This window comes from Mytilus galloprovincialis, chromosome 14 (genome assembly GCF_965363235.1).
Source record: "Mytilus galloprovincialis chromosome 14, xbMytGall1.hap1.1, whole genome shotgun sequence".
NCBI lineage: Eukaryota > Metazoa > Mollusca > Bivalvia > Mytilida > Mytilidae > Mytilus > Mytilus galloprovincialis.
This window is the reverse complement of record NC_134851.1, coordinates 56,645,709-56,662,529: the sequence shown is the minus strand read 5'-3', so window position 1 is coordinate 56,662,529 and position 16,821 is coordinate 56,645,709. Positions and strand designations below refer to the sequence as shown.

Here is a 16,821-nt window from a genome sequence, read left to right as displayed (position 1 = left end):
TATTATCACTATCTATGTTTCAATATTATTTTACAAATATTTAATCATATTCCATCCAAAATTAGAGGCTGAAATCTCAAGGTTTAAAAAATCAAGATGTGCTCTCTAACCAAAAAAAAAAAACGTGACTAGAAAATATCATCGCATACACCATTAAGTTTGAAAAAAAAATTGTTGTAAACGCCCTTACGATGAATTAAGTGATAATTTGATATTTAAAGTTGTGATATGTGAATGTGTGATTGTGTGATTATGATATTTCAGTATTGAATTAAGGCTTTAATACACATCAAGTGTTCATTAGATGCTTTATTGATTAAAAAGATATGAAATACATCAAACACGTCAGAAAACATACATTACAAGTAGGTTTTATGAAAGCTCTTGAATTTACATCGTTTATTTTTAAGCAATGAATACGAAGGTCGCTCTGTTCGATTTGTAACTATATAAAACCAGAAAGAAGATAAAGATGAATCTTAATTAATTACACTTAAGTGATGGTATATCGTTCTACGAGGTATATTGACGTATTGTTGATTTGAATTATCACACATTGTTATTTTAGATACTCGAACCAAACAGCTGATGCATAAATACTGTACATAATTATTCAATTTAGATTGTAATCAAAACTGATATAGGTAATTTCAGTTGCTATAAAAATACAGCTCTTTATAAAAACAATGTTCAAACACAACTGCTGTTTTAAATGGTGGGTCTTTGGGGTACTTTTTAGAGTGTGTCTCAAAAGTATGTGCATTGTTACTAGCTATAGCGTTTAAAACTTCCATAAAATCAATGCGATGTATTCTGTTTGCCTGCCGAAGCTGTTCTTCTACCGCCTCTTTGAGAGAAACAAGCATCCAACCACCTAAGTTTACTCTTCCATAAGAATACTTTTCTAAAATAAAGTAAAAACAAAAATGAATAGATGGAATAACTTGAATACTTAAATGTATTACAAATTCTAGGGTCGCCAATTGTGCCCCTTTAATAGCAGATTTGGTCCTGTATTGTTATGATTATAGCTTATGGTCAAACCCACTAAAGACAAGCGTCTATTTTCAATTCAATTGATATCCCAACAAAACGTTTACTTTTGTTAAACTCATGATTTCTCAACATCATACAGTTTTGGTTAGCTACTTTGGATGTTGCTTTTAAAAATGTTCTCATTGTGCAAAGCTTCCTATATCTGCTAACATCCACTTCATTTAGACTGGGGTAGATAGTTGAAGTATTTACAAATTAAATACATGATTGGAAATGAATGAACGAGAATTAGAAAATCAATAAATATCTATAATACTGAAGGAAGAGACCAATTTCTTTGAGCCGCAACTCCTCTGAAACAGGATATGAAGTATAACTGTAATGATCTGTTCATTCTAAATTTTTCGTTGAAAGATTATTTCCCAGAAAACTCAACTTTTAAAGAACATATCAAAATTTGGAGACGGTTATCGATTCGTATCTTATACGCTTTCCCGCATTCTCATTCAATGTTAGGCCCGCAATTTAAAAACTTTTTTCTTTGAACACTTGCCAAATTGTATATCGCAATTTCGCAGGAATCTTCTAGTATATTCAAATTCAATATGATAGCCGATAACAAGTATAGTCGACAGCATTGATGTTCATGACTTTCTGTATAACTTTAAATGAATTATATGTATTACAGATTCATAAGATGATTTCATATACGGGTATTGTTTAGCTAAAGGAAAGAAAATCGACACTTAACAGATATTGTATTAGGAGTTTGTACGCTAGACACACACTTCGTATTCATGCGACTCATCACTAGCTGTAATCGAAAAAAATAAATAAACATAAAACAAGGTATATAACGTTTGACGTTGTAGACAACTAGATGATGTGAAAAAATCAATATGCCTTATGACTACCTCCGTATGTGCTATTTTATTCTTCGGTATAATGTGCATAGTACCAAATTGTCTTTCACATAGTAAAAGGACAAATTAACAAGACAACAACATTGCACATATATCTTAATCCTCCCGTCTGTTTGTATTTAAAGTGCATTATATTGGAAACGATAGTTCTGTTGTGGAACCATAAGCCCTGATGATATGGGACGTTTGCGCATTTTTACCTGTAAAACGATAGACCATTTGCGCTTCAAATACTATGGACATTTTCGCTATTAATTTTGATTCACCTGTATTAAGTTGACCGGACATTTGCGCTTTTTACCAATTGTCGTATATCTGTTATTCTAGTATTCATTACATATATTTAACTTATAGTTCTTATTTGTACGACAAATGGTCTAGAATCCTTTCATGCTTCTACTTGACTCATCTTGCTATTTTTTTAAAATCTTTTTGGAGAGTATCATTTAACAACAGTCTGTGTATTACACAAAGATCCGTTTTATTGATGAACAGATACCCCTGTCAAGAATTGAGAAAGAGAAACTTGATTATATATTTGAAAATGTGTTCGAAATACCATTCAAAATAGATAACAATAGCTAATTTGTTCACTTATTTTCAACGTTGAAATTTCAACAGAAAGTTGATGTTGATTCAACGTCTTATTTTTCAACGTTGAAAGTTTAACAGAAAGTTGATGTTGATTCAACGTCACATTTTCAACGTTGAACCAATTTATGTATATGAAATGTATGATATCATGCATTAATCAACTATTTAAATCTGTTTTTCTAATGAATTAAGTTTGGAAATTGAAGCAGGCCGTGTGATTAAGTGGGAGGGGGGTTTGATGGGGTGAAATCCTATCTTTTTTTTTTACGATAAATGTATTTGACAATGGCGGATTCAGAAATTTTCCGGGGGCCGAACTGACTGCCTAAGAGGGGGCCCGCTCCGGTCAAGCTTCAGAGATTCCCTTTATTATCAACCAGATTTTTCCCAGAAAAAGGTCAAACCACCAGAACCGTACCCTAGCTCCCCCTCCCCCTCTCGATCCCATTTTTGATCTGCCAAAGAACCTTGCATGTTTTCTGATAATCACTTTCTACAAAATAAAATATATTTCTTCCATACAAAGGGTTATAACAATATCAAAACCATTGTAACAATTTAAAATAAAATTAATTTACGGAGATATTTATACATATTTATTGAAAACTTTGCTACTCGGAATATCACGGAAATGCTTCTGAAAGTTCGCGCATGTCGATTAGCGCTTTATTCAAAGAAACAACATTGTTTACTGCCGAGAAAAACAGAAGAAAAAACTATTCTACTACGTATGTTTACAGCGATTGGAGAAGGTAGCATGAGACAAGAACACAGAAGTGAACAATCTGTACGTTATTTTATTGTTACAAATTATTAAGTACATAGGCAATTGTGTTTCTATCAACAGATCGTACATGAAATTTTAAATCCATGCAGTGGCAGTGCCCACAAACATCGTGTGAACACGTGGTTTAAACATAAACAAGTATTTACTAATTGATTCTGAGCACATAGAGTACCTATAGGCTATTTATTAATTGACAGGTGCAGATAAAACAGTTGAAAGCCTGTCATTCACTTCCAGTGTCGTATCCATTTTTTTATCTAAAAAAAGGGGGGGCTAGATATATAATTAAAAAGCTGAAAGGCTAAATCCATTTACATTCCTGCCAAATTGGGCAATTATCTGTCACTATTTGCAAGTTGGGATTTCCACTATTTGCGGGTCAGGATTTCCCCTACGGAGGCAGTTGTGGTCCTTGGACTCAGAAAATTCACTCAAATTATCCGTTTTCTACACTTTCTTTTCGTCATGCTTGTAGATACTTATTTGATATTATATTTGGTATATAGTTTTATCATGACAAGTTTCAGACGAAGTTTGATTTTTTTTGGTCTGATGATTTTTTGCAGAGCATTTTCAACAATTGTACTTGTATCATCCTGATTATACCCATTTTACATTTTCTTTAAAAAACTAAGTTAAGGAAACTATATGATTTTAAAACAGGTAACAAAAACAAATTATGAGGGAAAGACTACTATAGATATAGGAAGATGTTGTATGAGTGCCAATGAGATAACTCTCCATCCAAGTAACAATTTTTAAAAGTAAACCATTATAGGTCAAGGTACGGCCTTCAACACGGAGCCTTGGCTCACACCGAACAGCAAGCTATAAAGGGCCCCAAAAATTACTAGTGTAAAACCATTCAAACCGGAAAACCAACGGTCTAATCTATATAAAAATGAGAAACACCTATGCACTACATAAACAGACGACAACAACTGTATATCAGATTACAAGCCAAGAAAAAAGTTAACACTTAGTACAAATGCAAGAAAAGAACATGTAGAAATTGAAATTAATGAGCAAATTTTAACAGCAAAAACATCCAAGATGTCTGTTAAAAATTATTTGATAAACTTGATGCATTTTCATATTGTAGACTGTAAAATTAAAAACATCTTAAATCTGAATGTGATTTTTTTTATTTAAATGCATATATTTTTTTCAGGGTCCTCCATAATTCTTTGATTCAGCGGGAAAAATGGCAAAATTTCATTTGGTGCCTCAAAGTTGTTCACAATAATTCTTGGTAAGTTACATTATTTTAAATTCTATATTAGCAAGTAACTTGCAAAATTCACTGGAAAACAAATTTGAAACCCTGTTCATCCTAACCAACCTCAAGACTACTTTTTACTTATCCTCAGTAGCTGTATGAAACCATGATGAAGAGTGAAATGTCCAGGTTCCTTATTTATGCCCCTGAAAGACGTGAAGGTGGAGGGAGGAACGAAAAAAACAAGAGGCAGGATGAGGACATTTCAAATTCCATTCCAGATACTGAAAATAAATAAATGCTATTTTCATCTTGTTTTTAATGACTCATATTGACTAAATAATTGTATGGCAGGTTAGTTCAAACCAAAGATTATAAAATTGGTATTTGCCGCTTTTCCACCAAACATATAGCATTTAAGAGTGGTTAGCCTCGAGTTAGAAAATATGTGTCTGGGTAAGGTGACATGTGTGAACTGTTAGTGAGCTAGTACATTTATAACCCTGCTCAGCATGTCTGCTCTCATGTTTGTCCTGCATATGCATTTGACTTGTCACTGGATGTTAAACAACCAACTATCCATTCATCCTAATCAAATATTTTAATAAATGTCTTTCAATCTTCTTTTTCTCTAAAAAAGTGCGTGGAGCATCCAACAAAAATGTGTTGTATTAACATACGAAGAGCTGACCAACTTACACCAGAGGCGTTACAATGAACTGGTTGTTAGTCTACCAAATTGCTTTGAGCTTTTTAGATAATTCATATTTAACTGTTGAGAGTGGAGAAATATCATATAACTTGAGTTAGAGTGTCCTAATCTGTTTCTCAAATGATTTTTATGCCCCACTTACGATAGAAGAGTGGCATTATGTTTTCTGATCTGTGCGTCTGTCCGTTCATTCTTTTGTCCGTCCGTCTGTTCTTCAGGTTAGAGTTTTTGGACAAGGTAGTTCTTGATGAAGTTGAAGTCCAATCAACTTGAAACTTAGTACACATATGTTCCCTATGATATGATCTTTACAATTTTAATGCAAAATTAGCGTTTAAACCCCGATTTCATGGTCCACTGAACATAGAAAATTATAGTGTGAGTGGGGCATCCATGTACTATGGACTTATTTGTGTTATCATTCCTTTTGAGGTCATCAGGCATGGTCACCGTTTTTCATGTCGTCACACTAGGAAAATTCAGAAGAAACCAAGAAATTTTGAGGGATTGATAAATTTCATCCAATCATTTGCAGAGAACAGATATTTCACTAAATATTTTTCTCACACTGATCAAGAAATGTGAAAATAACACAAACATTATAAAGAAACTAATTATCAACATTCTCAACGTTGTATCAACTATGAGTTTTCAACGTTGAATCAACGTTGATATCTAAACGTTGATGCAACGTTGTATTTTCAACGTTGAAATGACCTTTCATTTTCAACCTATATTTCAACGTTGATTCAACGTTTCAGCATGACGTTGTTTCAACGTTGAAGCAACGTTGATGTGCCCGCTGGGCTGACAGGTCAAATATGCAGGTTGCAAACCCGGATAAAAGATGATATAAGTCATCAAAAACCATTGAGAAAAAAGCAAATGTCCTTTTTTAAAAAGCGCAAATGTCCTATGATTTGAAGCGCAAATGTCCTATGAAAAAGCACAAACATCCCGCGCCGGATAATATAATTAACTCAGTAGTCAGAATGTCGGTACTGATATGATTCAAAACAAACATTTCAAAAATAAACCATTGATCAATTTAGAAATAATAAGGGAACTTAGGTTAGAACTCCTTCAGAAAAGTTTCACTAAGATAATTTACGATTTTTGTTGTGTCATATAGCTGGATTTTTTGTGTTATTACAATTTGCTGTTACAAAATATTAGAAATTATTATAAACTTAGGAATGTATCTCCCTCATGCAAAGCTCTGATTCATTTTACGGATTTGGCTATACTTTTTGGACCTTTTGGATTAAAGCTCTTCTTCTTTTAAATAAGCTTTTGATTTCAAATATTTTGGCCACGAGCATCACTGAAGAGACATGTATTGTCGAAATGTGCATTTGGTGCAAGAAAATTGGTACCGTTAGTTTTATTCTATTTTTCTATTTTTGTTCTTAAATTTTATTGCCTTTAAAAGATTCGGCTTTGAACTTTCCTTGAGAAGGGTTTTCCTAGAAAAGCACTTCGGACGAATAAAATTATTGAACGTTTTGTTTTAATGGTTGAGTGGAAATAAAATCAATTGTTTAATTGTAGTTACCAGAAGCTGTTGAATAAACAACAAGTGTATCATCGGTACATGATGAATCAAGAATAGATATCATATCCTTTAGTTCATTTGTGTATAAGCCAAACATTCTGCCAAGTTTATGGAAGATAGTGGCATCTGTGATATCCTCCTGTTCAGTTTTTGTTTCATGATTAGCATTGACGGCAGGCTTGCTTTCTGTTGGACAATCAGCATATGAATCCTCCGAATAATCTGTACCCAGATTTAGATTAATACTCTGTGAAAAACTGTGAACCGGTATTGTATGCCCCTGGTCTTTACCAGCGTCCTTTGATGTCGGATTCTGTCTTGAACGACATGACTAAAAATACCAGCATGAATATATATATAATATTTTGCTTAAGGGGAAAACAAATGTAGTCAAATTACTTTCGTTACTTATTTTGTTAATCCATATTGCCTATTGTAGAAAACCGTACGGTGACCTATAGCTGTTAATGTATGTGTCATTTGAACTCTTGATTTCTCATTGACAATAAAACTACATCTTCTATTTTGGTATATTATAAATTAATTCTAAAATGACGTTCTTCAAACTCTTTCAGTGTTCAGTACACACCCGTGGTAAATTGTGAATTTCTTGTTAAGGCTGTTCCGATCACACTCTGACATCATATACTTCTTTATGATTTAGCCACTCGACGTCATTGAACAAAGACGTAAGACTATAAGAATTATCCGGGGATATGCACGATTGTGAAACCGAAAATCATCACGACAGGAAAAAATAAAAAAAACGGGGTAAAATATTCAGCATAACGGTCCAATTGTATTAAAGTAAAAAGTGAAATCACAAAAAAAAATCGGAAATGTTAGATTAAACCTGGTTTCATAGCGCTAAACCTCTTACTTTGTGCGACCGCTTCATCAAATTCCGTTATATTTAAAATGATGCGTGAACTAAACAGAGATAATATATAAAATAGTCAAAATATGGGTATAGCAGTCATCATCGTGTTACAAATTGAAAAGAAATAATTTCGCGTGTCTGACGTCAGTTTATATGTTACATATTTTTGTCGTTTAATGTTTATACAAACAAGTTAAAAGTTGAAATGGGCAATGAAAAGGTTAAGAAATCAAAACAATATCAGCCCCGATGAATTATTGCTGAAATCAGCTTACCTTTTTAATTGAAAAAAAAATATATTATTTCAAAGGTGAAATACCCCCACCCCCGGCCCCAACCCCTAAAAAAGCCGACTTTTAAAATAGCCAAAAGTAGTTTATGTGGGATAATATGATAAGCATTTAAAACAGCTTACTAACCATCAATACAGCATTTGCCACAATGTCTACCAGTAAAAGAAAATTAGTTTAAATTTAATCACAATGTAGAAACTGGAATGTATACAACATACATTGCTTTGAAGACTTTAGATTTATTGGTCTAATTTCATGATTATAGAAGTGTTCAATTCATGACGTGGTGAGTTAGTTCGAAAATAGTTTTGTTAGATAGTCTTCAAAATTATATAATATAATTGATATTTCATACAACATTTTCAATGCACTACTTAAAATTGCTGACATTGTAAAACTTTTGAGTTCTCAGCAAATTATTTAGTCCTGATTGTTCATGAGATTTCTTCTAGATTTTCAACAGTTCAGTCTATACAAATGCTAACCTGGACGAAGAAAAGCTTCGGTTTATCTTTTAAAGCTTTGACTTTGTTGAATTCGTTTATTATATTTTTCGTTATAACTGGAATGCAGTCTACATCATATATACAATGGTCTCTTAAATTCACTGATTGCAGTTTACCGTGGGCAAGTCTGTCTTCTTCTCCACCATGACTCGCCAAAACACATGTAAAACAGTCGGATTGTCGAAAAAAATCATCTTGTTTGCAGGCTGATAAATAAAATATTATATGATTAGATGTCAATATATATTCACACTTTGATTTCTACTTTGTACAAATAATTATCATAAGATTTGACAGTGGTTATAGTCTGTGTAAGCCGTCAACATGCATTCTGTTAATTTGAATATTTGAATATTTCTACAGCAAGTTTTCCGTTTTTATCTTTACTAATCTACAAAACATTTTGTTTATCTATAGTTGTATCTGTTGTATAATGCGATGTCTGCATTCGGTTTGGTATTTATACATACTGCCATTGTGTTATTGTGCTATGATCATTTTTGTATTCTTTTCCTTTATTATTGCTTTTCCGCTTAGTCTATAGAGTGTATAAATGCCATTTATTTATTTTTGTTGGCATAGTTTGGTTTTCTTAGGGAAAAAGATTATAACACAATGTTGACTGCTGTACTTTTTAAAGCTAAACTATTATGTCTGTTATTGTTACTCACTTACTCACACATTGTTGTCAACATAATGGAATCCTATGTGACCGCCATTTGAATTAGAAGTTTAGCAAATATTTTCTTCATAAGAAATACCTGATCTAGTTCAGAAATATGACAGATATTTTCCTATTTGTTTGATGTGTTGAGGTTTTGATTTTGCCATTTGTTTCCGTTTAGATCTATTCCTACGTTGATTTGATTATTTTTTCTGACTATACAATAAATACATGTAGTGCTGTTACTGTATTGGTTCTGCACCATCTTTGAATTATATTACTAATAATATTCATTTTGAAGATACATATACATCCCTAACACAAAACGCTTCAAAAGCATAACATTTATGAATTATTGTCCTCATGGTCAAGTTAATTGTCTTTATTAATAATTTGTAGACATAGTAATATGACAATTTTAATTTCGTTTCCACTATTAGATGATTGGACAACTGACCTGTATGTATGACCCACGTTATTTGCTCTTTATTTAAATCCTTGAAAATCAAAACTGTGAAGTTTAAATTCTTTCCAAATGTTTCATCCATAAGTTTAATTTCGTTGTCACAGTATTCCCTTTGCGATAAAGTATCAAAGTTTTCATTGCAAATTATCAACGCTAAGCCTCTGTATCTATTGCTGCTATCATACTCGTCCTCGTTGGATGGAAAGTGAGATTTGGATTTAGATGAAGCTGAATTCAGGACCCTAAATTATTAAATTATTAGGTTGGATCAATAGGTTAATTTTTTCTTGCCATACAATATAGTTTAGATTATGAAATACAAATACATTTCGATGGAGGATTCTGTAAACATATGTTTCTCATCTTCTTATATCGATCTACTGATATTAAAATTTATTTTGCTCAGACGTAATTCTGACTACTTGCCAATGTAAGAAGTAATTTAATCACTTACCCTAGGGAATAATTTGATCCTTTTGTTATTTAATCTTACAATAGACAAGGTGGTTGTAAAATTTATGTTCTCTAATATTAGTTACTGTACTTCTGAAATTAAGCAATACAAACCAACAAAAAACAAGATCGTGAGGAAGAAAGTAAATCTGTGAAAGTATATAGATACTGAAAACAAGAAAATGAAAACGTGTATTGCCAGATAGATATCCAAATTAATGCAAACAAACTGACCATTCCGTGATAGAAAGCTAAATAAAATTCATAAATCTGTGTTGATAGTAGTTGGTTTAGAAGGATAAGCAGATCCTGCTTCACCTTTGGCTGTTCCTTTTATAGGAATGTAAAAGTCAATTAAATTTCATCACAAGCACAACAATAAAGCAATGGTGTAACAACAATATAACAATTATAACAAATACAGCTTATATTTTACAATATCAATTAAAACCTTTAGCAAAACAAAAAAACAATTAAACAAAAAGGCTTGTAATTGTGAACGAACGTCAGACTCGCCAATCATTTTCTAATGACTATACACTGACGCTCGAATCACGAAAGACCAAATAAGTGGCAAGTGTATGAGTATTGCAACAGTACGGCTAATGTAATAGAAAATTTTTTTTTTGTTTTTGTTTTAAAAAGGAAGATATTTTCATATGTCTTCTTTATGTTCTATGGGTGGTATCTTGAATCTTTGTTTCAGTTTCAACTACTGGTTGTGTTAGAGCAAGGTTTTTTTTTTTTAAATATTTATAACTAAATTAATTCAAAATGTTATTGTTATTTGCCAGTCAGTTACTTTGGTATTACTCACGCTACGTGTGACCTTTCACAAAACATTATATTCGAACGACGGCTGATTTTAAAATCTTCTTACACGACCGACTTTGTCGAATCACCTGTCATCTAGATGATTATAACATTAAAAATGAAGTCATAGATAATGCAGATTAATCTGAACCTGGGTGTAATCTATGATAAATATGAAAATATTAGCTATTTAACTCTTAAAATATGTACCTGGCAAATATGTCTTTCACAATCTTCTTACTCAGAACTGAAATAAAAATAAGAATTACTTTGCCAATATTACCTGGTTACACGGTAAAGGTCCGTATTGTCTTATAACGTTTTCTTTGTCCAACCCTGACAGGCTTAGTTTAAGTGTACACTATCAGAACACTCAACAAATTAGTCGTGAATTTATAGAATTACATTCATCTAAATATCAAGTTTACCTTAACAATAATTTTCATTCGCTCTTACTCCGAAACAAAACTGTCTAACTTCGATTTAGCTGTACATTTTTAAGGGCATACGATGCAGTTTTGATCCCGTATATTTCCATATAGGCTATTTTTGCCTGATTTAATCAAATATGTAATAAAAAAATATACCTTCATGTGCTACTTTTTTAGTTAAGTGAGGTCGAAATTTTGTATATTTGCTCAAAACTCGGATTTGTGGCCATATTTTCCGTTTCGAAAGAAATACATACCTTTTTTGTTTTAAAAGATAAACACAAATTGTTTTTTTTTTGTTCAATATTTTGTAAATTCTGCATTTTATAAGTATTCTAAAATTTTATGATTTTTTTATTCAGAAATAACTCATATTTACCCAACTGGTCATGAATTGCTGTATGTTTATCAACATTAAAAAAAAATTGCACTATTTACAGTTTTATAAAATTTCAATTCACATAATCTCACTGCAAATCAAACAAAATGTCATTTTAAAAAATAAGGGTCCTTGCACTTGTTTTCAAATTAAATCAGTTTGAATGATACTCAGTCGAAAAATGCATCTTTTTTCCGATATGTCACAGTTTTGTCGTCGCGAAAATATCATTCTACATTAGCAACGTCATTACCTACCCTGTAACTGTATGGTATGCGTTTAAACGTTCAAATATTATATGATTTTATTCCTTACATTTGCACGTTGATGTCAGATGCACCTAAACGGGTCTTATTTATTCTTATTAAACATATTAGATGTTGGCTAAGTGTTACTTCGCCTGGATTTTTAACAGGCAGATATTGGTCTGATGACAAAATTTTCAATGAGAATTATTTTGTCAAGAGTACGTTTGAACTAAACTAATGATTATACTATTTATAACAGCAACTGGTTAAATTATTGATAACATCGGTAAGTAATCATGATTACATTTGATTACAATACAATGAATTTCAAAATAACTTATTCGAATGATGTAAATGAATAAAGGTGTAATATAACTGTATTTTTTGTTCAGTTTTTATATATGTGTCTCATTGGCACTCACACCACATCTTTCTATATCTAAATAATCAATAACTTCAAACTTCACAAATCTAGATAAAAACCAAAGCTTCACATCATTTATACATGATCATTTTGTCAGTAGTTGTGACCAATTACACTTTATTATCATTTTTTTGGTCTAAATTGTTTTGAGCGCAATTGAATAAAGGTAAGAATGTGGGTTTTTTTTCAAAATCAATACAACTTATTAGTACATATATTCAAGTTAAGTTCAATCAATATTATTTTCAAAAAAAGTATATAGATATAGGACGATGTGGTGTGAATGCCAATGCAACAACTCTCCATCCAAAGTTACAATTTATAAAAGTAAACCGTTATAGGTCAGTGCACGGCCTTCAACATGGAGCCTTGGCTCCCACAAGCCATTAAACGGCCCAAAATATTACTATTTATTGTTACTGGTAATTGTTTTACTGACATCATGAACATCTTTCATACTTTATATGTATTTCAGAATGGAGTCTTTGAAATTTAGGTATACGTGAAATGAAGTAACCAATTAAAAAGATATCTTAAATTGAAAATGTCGAATTATTTAAAAGCCTTGAACCAAATTCAAGTATAAAAAATCATTGCAAATCAAATGTCTATAAAATTACGAACATTTGTTAACTTAAAACAACATATTTGTCATACGTTTTGCTAGCTAAGAAATAATTCATGGAATGTAAATATTTGTTGGAAATAAAGACATGGTCTGGGCTGTGGTATTCGAATGTTATCCTGAGAGTTTGCAATAAAACCAGAACTATGATAAATAAATAACATGATGACTTTATTAACAATGATTAAATCTTATGAGATAAATTTCTAATGTCAAATCGATAGACGGTGCATCTCTTGGAACTTACTTTTCTTTTTAACATTATTTGATGTGCATTGTGGTATTAAAAAACGAGGTGTTTATCGTTTACGTTGGCTATTTAGATTTCCTGTATATTCTAAAATCTTTATTTGGCAATATTAAAAGCAATCAATTTGAGTTTTTGGTAAAAATCGTGCTATTCAGTTTATAGTTTTGATGAAGTGTTGATTGACATGCTGGTTTTTGCAATGTCATTGCCCTGTCATGATATTTTTTGTTATCAATTGTTATTGTTCCCTCGGTACTCCCAGCTCTTTTTAAACAAGCGTTATTGAATAGTAATTTAATTTTGAATGTAACGAGTCTTCTGATAGGCGAACAGTGTTTTGTCTATTAGCTCATAGACCACTTTCGTCAACGTGATGATCGTAACTGCAATTACGATCATCCCAATATGGCAAACGCAAAAATAGGGATATTTAAGAAGGCTGTTTTCTCCACTTTAACAGCTTATTTGCAGATTTGTTTTATAACAAGAAAAATCTATGTAAGCATCATAAATTATAGAAAAACAACCAGAAGAACGAAAATCGAGGTTAAAAAAATCGTGATGATGATTGTAACTTCGTCTATAGATGATCGTAAGTTGGACTTGTTTTTATAAACAGATGATCGTTACTCAAAATTTATGAATGTTCTTTTTCACTAAATGAACACCCTATTCAGTTGTCACGATAAAAAAAATATTATGATTTTAAAATTAAACAAAAAATAAATGAAACCCGCTATTCTAAAAAGAAATGACATGAGGGGATTAGCATGCAAATGTCCACGATATCATTTTCGTATGTGTAACTTTCACTGAATAAAGTAAAGGAAGGCATGAAGTTACATTATTTTGATGACTTTGATGGTTTTAAAATGTTGACTGGTCTTGTTTTTTCTTAATCAAAATATGACTATTAAACATTGGTTCACTACAGAGGCGGACTGAGAAGGAGGGTCAATGTGCTCGCATCACCTTTTTATGGGGTAAGTTTGTTTGATTGTATATGGAATCAATGAAGCATGACTGTAGCGGGCCTACTTTTAGTCAGCCAGTACCCCATCCCTTTATGAAAATCTCTGGATACGCCACTGGACCACTATTGCCTATATTTTCCATGGGTTGGCTATTTATTTAAAGTAGGACAAGTTGAAATAAATGGTATACACGTTCATATTAGATATTTCAAGCTACAAGTCCTTACATTTCTACGGTATATGACATGTATTGTTGAAGTTGGTCGAAGAAGTTCTTTTAATGTAAGCCAAACATATCAATAAGGGATCTACCATTTGATTTTTATAAGGGGGGATGAAATTTGGCCGAAAAGGCAGGACAGGAGATTTGAGGAAAAAAGGCCGGATGAACATCTTGGCCAAACAAAAAGATAGGATGACAAATTATGTAAAAAAATCAAGATAAAAAAAACCGAATCGGTTAGAGTAAAAATAAAAACATAGGATAGAGATTTCAACATAAAAAATGCAGGACAAAATTGTTCATCCTAGCCCATCCCCCAAATACAAATTAAATCCCTTTATTGACGTTTTTTTTCAACAGATATGATTACACTTCAGTTACGATCATCACGTTGACACCGGTGATAGACACAATTTTTCCATGTAACCGTGACGTCATCGATGTGTTTTAATGATTTACGTCCTTTTAAAATAGAATTGAGAATTAAAATATAAGGAATAGCTGTAATATGCTTTTTGTCTATTCGAAATAGTATTGAAAATGTGGTGTACACTTTAAAATAACCCGCCATATAGATAAAGGAAGATGTGGTGTGAGAGCCAATGAGACAACTATCCATCCGCTATGCCGGTTGTTAATTGTGCATTGTGCATTTCATTTTTATGTTATTTCTTCATAGACAGAAAAATATTACAGTCAATCTTGATGTAGAATAGCTGGTACATACCTTTATCCCCTGTGTGAACCATAGACTCCATTTGGACGGAATCAACAATTAAATTTTCTTCACGTTATAATATGTATAGTTTTATAATCTGCGTGTAATGTTTTCCTGGTAGAAAGGATGATTGATATTCGCGGAAAATTTAAGTTCTTACGTTGCATTGATGATAAGATAAAAGGTTCACATAACGTGAAATAACGTATAAGCTTTTATCTGAAGTGCACGAAGTGCATTTGATCAAACGGTGTTAGGCGTTCATATTTCTGTTAGAGTCCAATATCCATGACATTAAGATAATCTATATCAGCGATATTTTCGTGTCCTGTCTACAAATATTTACATCGTTGTGTCCGAGATCTCAAACACTGGTGGTTGAATTTCTTTAGAATTTTGTTTATCACCCGTTTTCCTAAACTTTTGATATTGCATGGGTTTGAGTTTTATATTGGAAATAAAAACAATTCTGCACAATTACAGACAGTAATCAGAATCAAATTAGGAAGATATTTTACTGCTCAAAGGACATTATTTATTTGCAGATTATATTCAGATGTTGTATGTTTCTTCATAAGAAAATGTTTGTACCAAGTTAGACATATGGCAGTTATGATCCATTCGTTTGATGTACTTCAGCTTTTGATTTTAAGATCTGATTGGTGACTTTCCATTTTATATTATTCACGGAGTTAAGTATTTTTGTGATTACACTTTTTCCTATATGAATTACATGAATAGCAACATATTGTAGTTATCAGGATTTGTAACACATGTAACATATCGTATACTTTATTTCTATCTAATGTTAATATATCGACGACATTATGCCTTTGGTATCTTTAAACTTTATTACTTTGGAATATCATAGGGCATATATTGTTAATAGTGAAAAAAGGGTAAAACATGCTACACAGAGGAACAAGTGATCAGTTTGCTGGAGTTTCTTATCGACAACATATTTGTTGAATTTGGAGGTAGACTTTTTCAACAAAATGTGCGCCTCTGCTTGCCGACCTCTTCTAATTTTCATATGAATCGGCGTTCCTTCAGACACTTGTCAAATACAAGAAGGTCGATAAGCCAGATTATTTAATTACACTTTCAGATATATTGATGATATTCTTTCCATTAACAATCCGACATTTTCTGATTTGGTTCCATTGATATATACTCCAGAGCTAGAAATTAAAGACACAACAGTTACGGCTTCCTCCGCCTTATTTTTAGACTTATATCTTCAATTGGACATACACAGTCATCTCAGTACCAGACCATGTGACAAACGAGGCGATTCTAATTGTGCAATTATAAATTTTCCCCATTTAAGTAGCAAAATACCATCTTTATTTGCATATGGGATACACATTCCCCTACTTATTCGATATTCAAGAGCTTGCAGCTCTTACTCTGACTTTGTAAAACGTCACCAGTGTCTGAGCAGCTTGACAAATAATACAGGATGGTCCTGATGTATAGATTCTACGTACTGATGTTGTTTATCATCTTAACTACGTGTTATATTGTTCTTTCATTTGTCTTTGTTCAATTAATATTCCTTTTACTGTTTGAATTGTTCTCTGTGATATCCATTTGACGTAGCTCAGTGCTTATACATCCCGTCAATATGTTTGTGTTATCTTTCATTTTTGCTGATGTGTTTTGTATATTCGACTTTTTATGTTTCT

The 16,821-nt window shown here is 31.9% G+C and overlaps 1 protein-coding gene across 1 annotated transcript; it reads right to left on the bottom strand.

Annotated features, from left to right (window-relative positions):
- Positions 1–406: 406 nt before the first annotated feature.
- On the bottom strand, positions 407–15,303 carry LOC143058954 (caspase-3-like). Its single transcript, XM_076232433.1, has 6 exons — positions 15,143–15,303; positions 11,072–11,108; positions 9,587–9,837; positions 8,445–8,671; positions 6,787–7,117; positions 407–904 (listed from the first exon to the last, which is right to left on the bottom strand). The coding sequence occupies exons 1-6, from the start codon at positions 15,171–15,173 to the stop codon at positions 651–653; spliced, it is 1,131 nt and encodes a 376-aa protein (XP_076088548.1). The 5' UTR covers positions 15,174–15,303; the 3' UTR covers positions 407–650.
- Between the last annotated feature and the right edge of the window lie 1,518 nt (positions 15,304–16,821).